The sequence below is a fragment of the Leishmania panamensis genome, assembly GCF_000755165.1.
Source record: "Leishmania panamensis strain MHOM/PA/94/PSC-1 chromosome 32 sequence".
In the NCBI taxonomy this organism is placed as follows: Eukaryota; Euglenozoa; class Kinetoplastea; order Trypanosomatida; family Trypanosomatidae; genus Leishmania; species Leishmania panamensis.
The window spans coordinates 1,372,486-1,380,321 of record NC_025879.1 but is presented as its reverse complement, the minus strand read 5'-3'; the positions used below and the strand labels follow the sequence as shown (position 1 = coordinate 1,380,321).

Sequence of the window (7,836 nt, the reverse complement as noted above, 5' to 3'; positions counted from 1 at the left end):
ATAGAAGCTGACGTACACGCATGCGGCGTCATTCCGTCGCACAGGAAATAGAAACAGAGGAACGCTAAGGGTGACAGACAGCACTGCAAGAAAAAGAGAAGCAACGCCGGAGACGAAAGATAGCTGAACGTTTGCTTGTGTGTATACTTGCGTGTGTGTGTGTGTGGGCGCGCGCGCGCAGTTTTTCGGCGGCGTATGCTGCTGTTTCCTCCCTCGAATATTTGAAATGACTGCCCGTAAAGGGACAAGAAGCCTCTCGAGAAAAACAAAAAAGAAAACGTGAAAAAGACGCACAGGCATGCCAGTAATGTCCGCATTCGCACTTCCCCATGCCCCTTCGTCGCCCCTGGAAGACCTACACGAGCCCACCTACTCACTCCCCACACAGCCTACCTCGCGAGATACAAAGGGGGGTGGCTAGCACAAGGCGCGGCGATATGATGTGTCACTATGACACACGGATCAGCAGTCGACAGGTAGACCAGGTGATACGACGGCGGTGAGAAGTGTGGAAGGGGGGTAGTAGCGGGAGGCAGGAGCGGTGGTGGAAGGGGGCATAAAATATGACACAGGTGAGGCAGTCGTTGATCAATGTGTAGCGAAACTCAAAGAGAAAAGGAGGCATGGAGCCGCCGCCGGACACACACACACACACACACAGGAGAGTAGAAATGGTGTATAGAAGGGCTGCGGGGCAGCTGCGTACGCAGACAAGGCCGTTGAAAAGTGCAACCGCCGATACGAACGGGGTTCGTCGCGTAAACGCCGTTGATGAGGTCTGCGACGGAGTGCGTGTGTGTCTGCACACCTGTGCGATGAGGATTTCTTTATTTTTTCTTGAGTGGACCGCATCAAGAAATGAGGAGGGGGGCGGGTCTGAGCGCCGTTGTTGCCCGAGGCTCCCCCGATTCAGTGGCGACATCGTCATCCCAACTCTCCTCCTTCCTTCGATTGGGTGGAGTCGTCGCGGAAGGGAAAGTCGCGCGTATTTTCGTAGACTCTGCACAGATGTGGCTGTTTGCCCTTTTCCTTCAGCAATTCAACGATCAGCTGCATCTTCTTGTGCTGCTCATCGCTGGCCATGTCCACCACTTTTGCCGGTAATCTGCCCGCAGGGTCCATATCCATTGTCATGATCACCGTCATGGAACCGTCTGGCTCCTCCAGCCCCAGCACCGAGTAGTTGTACACATGGCCCAGTTCGCTGCCTTTCTTTAGTTCCACTTCATCTCCGGTGTAGTCCACGCCGCATTGGATGAAGGCCATAAGGCTGTCCGTGCGATCTGCGTCGGCCGCCTCGTTGTTAAGCCCAGTAGGACGAATCCCGAGCTCCTTCTGCTGCGCCGGTGTGAGAAGAGCCCCAAGGGTGGTGTAGGTGACCATCTGCCGAGGCGACACGAGGGGCACCGGCGATCGGTAATTCATGCGTTGCACCGTGATGTTGCCAGCGATGCGTTTCTGAACGTGGTTCTGCAGCAGCAGCCTATCATACTTGTACATGCAGCTGACACTTGGGTCGTCGTCAAAGTTCTTGTCATCTACTAAGATGGCCTCTAGAGAACCTGTGTTGCAGTTCGGCACATGGGCGGTGAACCGCATGGCCTGCTTATTGCAGTTCTCGCTGAGCTTCGTCTCCCACAGGATGTCATACTCGGCGTCACGCTTCCGCACACTCCAGCCGCTGGAGAAGGTGAACTTGATGCAGGAGGTAAGGATGCGGTTAAACGCGCCCTCGCCGATGCCTAACTCCGCCATCTCGCGCCTGTCCGCGTCGGTGAGCTCTTCATTTGGCTTTATCGCCGCCGGAGGCTCATGATTGGGTGTCCTACCCATGGTAGTCGTGTGCGAAGTGAATAAGAGTAAAAGAGTCAGATCGCTTAGACGAAAGCAAATGAAGACGAGACGAGATACAGAGAGAGCGCACCGCTGCACGAGGCAAAAATGTGTAGAGAGAAAAGGGGGAGACAAAGACAAGCAGCGGAGTGATGTTGGGTGAAGGTGCTGGTGTATGAGTATGTCTTCATGAGAAAGTGGGTGAATGCTTCCTTGCAATCTTCTCTGCACCTGTGCAACAGCTGAAGCAGCGTTGGCACGCAGTTCCCTGGAAGCACAGAAGCAGCGCACATGTACGGAAACACTGAACGCGCTCCAACCCATGAAAAGGCACCGGCAACTCCCTCTCTTTGGCTCTTCTCCTCCCACACACACCCCTCTGTTCTTTCAACTCCTTCGCGGACTATTTGAGTCGCTTGTCTTTGAGAGCCAACATTGGCGAAAGACAAAAACCTTCTCTCGTGATGCACCTCTCAGCGTCACCTCCGCATCATGGAGACATTGCACACACCAGGGAGCACAAAGCGTAATTCTTTGCCACAAGGCGTCACCCCAGAGCGATCACCTCCCTTACTTCGCCACCGTGAGAACAAGAGAAGAGGGAGCGAGCGAGAGATGGAAGAAGAAAGAGAAGGCTGCAGCGAGGTCATGAGCGCGTCAACGTATTCGACTCAAGAGGCCCCACCTCGGGCGCCGGCGTGTGAGCGACCCTGCCGCTTAAGCCGAGGCCACACCAGCAGGGACAGTGCGCGTCTCCTATGCAAGCGCATCGATACGCGGGTATCGCTGTGCTTTCGGCGCTGCCGAGAGGGCGGAGCCACCTGCCCTCCCCCCCTCCCTCCCAAGCCTCCAGTCTCACCGGGCGGAGGCACGAAGGGGGGCGGGTGGGCCGGACGTGCTCTGGTGACACAGACAGTCGATGCAGCGGGAGAGAAGGGGCCGTAAGGTCGCCGCACCCTTTCTCAGAGGAGATGAGGAGCGGAAGTAAATATTTCACGGAGTCTGTTGTATCTGGAGATATAGGCAAGGCAAATGGCACGTCGCAACCTCCCTTCCCTTCACCCCGACATCACCGCTTCCCGGGTAGCATTTTTGGTAGCGCGAGGTGAGGCACATAGCCCGCGTCCTGCATTGTAGAATCAAAGCGGTGTGGCCATATGGTGACTCACAGCGGTCTACAATGTCTTGAAATAAATGAAAAAGGGAAACTGTTGACGCTGGAGAAACATTGGCTTTGTTGGGTAGACAGATGAACAGAGCGGTCCGGCTCTTATCTGCCAGGACGCGTAGCCATGACTGCCTGCCCCTGTATGTGGTCCACGTAGTTGGGGGAGGGGAGCGACTGCATGTTAGGTTATCATATCACCCTTAATCGTGACGTCATGCAACTATAGTAGCACTTGTCGCAACCGCATGTATTGGTGTGCATAACCATGACAGATTGCCCCCATCGAACATACGAGAGGCTGACCCACTGGTTGCGAGTTTAAGGTTATGTGGGAGAGGGACAGTCGAGGAAGAAGGAGAGGCACCGAAAAGGGGGGAGGCAGCTCCTGGTGTGGACAAGCAGCGGTAGGCAGGTGAGACGCGTATCCGCCGCGGCAAAGGCGCACTGGTTCACACAGCAGACAGCAGTGGGGAAAGGGGACGAAAAGGGCGTCACTCCATTTTAGTCCGTTTGGGACTGTTGCAGGTCTGAGAGGCAGACAGAGAGAAAACCAAAAATGGTATGCAACTGTGCAGTCGCCGGTGCTGGATGATGCCGCAGCAACTGCCGCAGCAGCAGTGGCAGCCACATCGGTCAAGTCCACGCACAAACGCATGTTGTTCGTCTTCTTTGTTTTCCGCCATGTTGCCTTGTGCGTTTCCCCATACATGCGCGCGCACAGTGGTGCCGGGTGTACCGTGAACTGGTGAGAGTGAAGACGATACGCGCCGCTCACCCTCGCCCTCATATATTGAGCTATAATGCTGCGTCTGCACCGCATAGCCAACGCTCTGCGTTGACGTCCACCTCTGCATGCCGCCTCTCCACATGAAACGCAATCCCGAGAGAGTCACAGAACTGGTGCATGTGGCGTGTTGCGCTGCGTGCCATTAGTGTGACCGACACCCCGGCACGGCCAAAGCGACCGACGCGGCCGCACCAGTGCGCGTACTCGAGCGCAGTAGTCGGCTGTGCGAGAATGACGACATGGGTGAGGTGCGGCAGATCGAGTCCGCGCACGTTACTGCAGTGGCACGTGATGAAGCATCGCCGCGACGACCTTAAAGGAGAAGACGAGGCTGCCAGCGAGTCTGCCGCGCATTCAGCCGGTGATAAAGCCGATGGCTTTTGCGCCGGTGCCTGTGACGCACTCGCCACGGCGTGCATGGGGGCGGTCGCGCTCGCCTCGCGCTCAAGGCGTCGAAAGAGGCTGGCAGACTGTGGCGCAGAGGAGCAATAGTCCACATCGCCGTCCAGCGCTTCGACCTTCCGCACGGTACGCTGAATGAACTTGTGTGTCTCGGCACGGCGCCGCCGCTGCTGCTGCACCTCCATCGTGTAGTCCAGTCGCTCCACGAGGTAGTCAGCGCACCGAGCGTCACCTTGCGAGCCGAGGATCTGCAGCGCATCTGCCTGGCCTGGGAGAAGGACGCAGTTGATGAAGTCCTCTACATTGGCACAGTCTGGTAGAATAAGGAGGATGTAGTCCTGATGCTCCGCAGTGGCAGCGCAAGTGGCGTGCGACGATTCGCCATCCTCCGCATCACCTTCGCTGGATGCCAGCGGGTGCAGGCTGGGGCATGTCGTGGCGAGCACTTTTGCGAGACACAGTCGCTGCTCTTGCTGGGTGTCAGCTGTGTAGAAGAGATTTCGAATCCCATGCGGCACGGCGGCACGGGAGACCGTGCGTGAGACAGCGGCCAGTCGTGTGGCCGACTCCCTCGCCTCTTCAAACACCCGCGCCGTGCGGTCAGCCAACAGATTCTTCTTCATGTAACGTCGAATGTGATTCACAGTCGATCCGGCAAGGGTGGCACTCGTCAAGACCACCTGCACAGGAGCCTGGTACTTGGTGTAGCGGAACAGCTCTCTGAGTAGCAAATTTCCCGCAGCGCTCGGCCGCGTCGACGGCATCACCTCGTCCACCTCATCCACCACAATGAGGTCAACCGTGGAGAGGACCGGCATGAGAGAGAAGGAGTAGCCTTTGTTGTTTTTACGCTGCTCCCGCTTCTGAATCGCAGCGCGGCGGCGCTTGTAAAAGCGCCAGAGCACATCCGGCGTTGTAACCACGATGTACGGCCGGTTATCGATGGTCCCCAGAATTCTTGCCGTCTCGTTCTCATCCCGTACGAGTTCCTTCGTCAGCCGTCGGTACACGTGCTCCTCAGTGAGGTTGCCCGTGGCGGCGAAGGCTAGGCGATCGTCATTAGGGTACCACCACATCTCCTGCAGCCACCTCTCCACCTGCCAACACAGATAGTCATTGCTAACAAGGATAATAGTGGAGAGAAGCCTCATGGGCCCATCGCGCATGAGTCGCGCAATGACACCGAGACACAGCGCAAACGTCTTCCCTGTGCCGGTGGGGGCACAGACAGCGACGTCCTGCTTGGCGTAGAGGTGTTGCAGGATGCGGGCCTGCGCAACGGTTAATCCCTGAAACGATGTGGAGGAGGACGGCAAAGATGTTGGGACGGCTGCCGCGGTGGAGAGGCTGTGGTTGGTGTCAAGGAAGTGGTGCTCCAAGTAGCGGACGAGCTGCGTCGGGAGCCCCATACGTTCGGGGTCGACGACAGCTACCGGCTTCTGTGCTATATCCTCTGAGCTGCAGGTGGAGACAGCTGTACCATCCAGCAGCACATCGCTAAGACGCGTCACGTCGCGCAATGGGGCTGGTCGCTTTGGAGTGAAGAGAATTGGGCGACTGTCGGCAGTGCGGAGGTCGGTGAACTCCTCTGGTACACTCCGGAAGCGCAGCGGCAGCCGCTTCTCCGGACGCCAACGCAGCATGGGGCGCTTGCGAAGCATCGTGAGCTGCTCTGCACACGCAGCTGTCTTTTGCTCTTCTGTCTTGCCTTATAAGTCGAAATTCAGAGGTACGCTGTCGCTGCCTCCGTGGCGCCGTATCTCTTGGAAGAGGGCGTGGCACTCTCGCGTGTAGATTGAACGCGCCCAAGAGGTGCACAAACCAACAGCGAGCGAGAGACAGTGGGGAGAGGAAGAGAGAGGAGCCACAAACCCAATGCGTACGCTCATCCTCGAGCACAACTGGGTGCACGTGAATCTGAACTAGCTTGAGCAAAATGGGAAGCCAAGGTGGCCCGTTAAGGAGGTGTATGTGGGATACGAACTGGGGAAAAAAAAAATAAAAAGAGGAATGGAAAGCGGAGCACAAGGTGGATGCAACAATGCGTACGCGTGTCCGTATGTGCCTACATACGTGTGTGTGTGTGTGTGTCAGTGCTCAACACATCTCTTCTCTCCGAGGGCGTCTGGGCGCACTGAAGGATACACCAAATCAAACGAAACAAGTGGCGGGCGCAGAGAGAGAGGGAGGGAGGGAGGGAGGGGGAGAGAGAGGAGCACACCAGACAAGAGACAAGGGCAAGAAACGCACAAGAGATGAGTAGCAGAGACTCTTTCGTCACCAATCATCTTCTTGTGCCTCTCTCTCTCTATATCCCTGACCTCAGGCCTCCTCCGTCCTCGGGACGACGGTGTATGTCAGTCACCCCAGCAGACTGCAGCAGCGCACCCAGTGGATGAGAAGATGCAGAGGTGGAAGCACGACATTGCAGCCGTGGAATCGCCATTCACAGACGACCTCAGGTCCCGCAGTGGGAGGGTTTTACCGCTGCACGGGCGGGGGCGTATGTGCTTTTTTTTTCCCTACTTGGAGCGAGTATTTGGTTGGAGAGGTGTCTTTAGATGTACTACTGCTACTACTGCTGACTGCTTCCTGCTCAGCACTCGACTTGGTGGTGGGGGGGGGGGGGGGTAGAGGGTTAAGAATGCGCCACACAGCGCGGCTATCCAGCAGGCGGAGACAATCTTCGAATGCGCGGCAGTCGCATTGTCCCACAAATCGGCTGCGCCCCGTTGGGTGTGCACCACCTCTCAGCACCGGCCCCCTCTTTTCTTGTGAGTCGCTGCAATGCTCTACTCGCCCTCTTCCTCCTCGGTGGTCTCGGGCGTCTCCATGGAATCAGACGCCTCGGCAGCCGCATCTTCACTAGCATTCTCCACTGACTCCTCCGCATCCTCGGGGGCGGCGTTGACAGGCATGTCGTTACCTGGCTGCCACTGTGGGCAGCGGTACCGCATCACCTCCAGAGTGGCGCAGCCGTGGTACACGGCACCGGAGCAGGTGATGTTGAGCGCGGACATGAGTTAGCGAGGGAATGTAGGCTGCGTAAAAGTACGAAAAGGGGGGAGACGAAGAAGCACTTCAGAGGAGGATGGACAACGCGATCCCGTGAGCTGTGGAAACGCGCAGCACCTTCGCCGGCGTGTTCGAGATGTAGCGATGTTGGTGGTAATGCCGAGGAGTGGCATGGAGGGGAGGCTCGCTCAGCGAGTGAACAGAAAAGAGTGGAAGAGATGGAGGAAACCGAAGTAGAGGAAGGCGACACGCGATACGCACTTCAGCAGGCGAGTGGGGAAAGACGTCCGCGCGGGGGCACGTGAGGACTGCCAGAGGTGCATATGCGCTTTCCCTTTCTTTGCCTTTTCCGTGCTGCTGCTGACGCGACGTCCGCGTCGAGTTGTGTACTCTTTGCAGAAACCCTCTACGCCACATATTAGAGATATTGGGGGGTGCGGAAAGTGGATTCAGGCGTACACCTCATTCCCCCCTCCCCCACCTGCCTGGGCACGAGACCGGTCACCCTACGTCATCAACCTCGGGCAGAGAAAAGAGAGAAGCTTCCTGCTTCTTCAGCCACGCCTTCATTCTGCCACGCCGCATCAGCTACACCCCCACTCTGCGCACCAGCCAGTCGCGAGCCCACCGC

The 7,836-nt window shown here is 57.4% G+C and overlaps 2 protein-coding genes across 2 annotated transcripts; both read right to left on the bottom strand.

Annotated features, from left to right (window-relative positions):
- Positions 1-924: 924 nt before the first annotated feature.
- On the bottom strand, positions 925-1,833 carry LPMP_323680 (hypothetical protein; the record flags this gene model as incomplete). The annotated part of the gene is made up of 1 exon (XM_010703748.1): positions 925-1,833. One exon carries the CDS (start codon positions 1,831-1,833, stop codon positions 925-927), a length of 909 nt encoding a protein of 302 aa, XP_010702050.1.
- A 1,963-nt stretch (positions 1,834-3,796) lies between these two features.
- LPMP_323670 (DEAD/DEAH box helicase, putative) lies at positions 3,797-5,851 on the bottom strand (the record flags this gene model as incomplete). The annotated part of the gene is made up of 1 exon (XM_010703747.1): positions 3,797-5,851. One exon carries the CDS (start codon positions 5,849-5,851, stop codon positions 3,797-3,799), a length of 2,055 nt encoding a protein of 684 aa, XP_010702049.1.
- Positions 5,852-7,836: the final 1,985 nt, after the last annotated feature.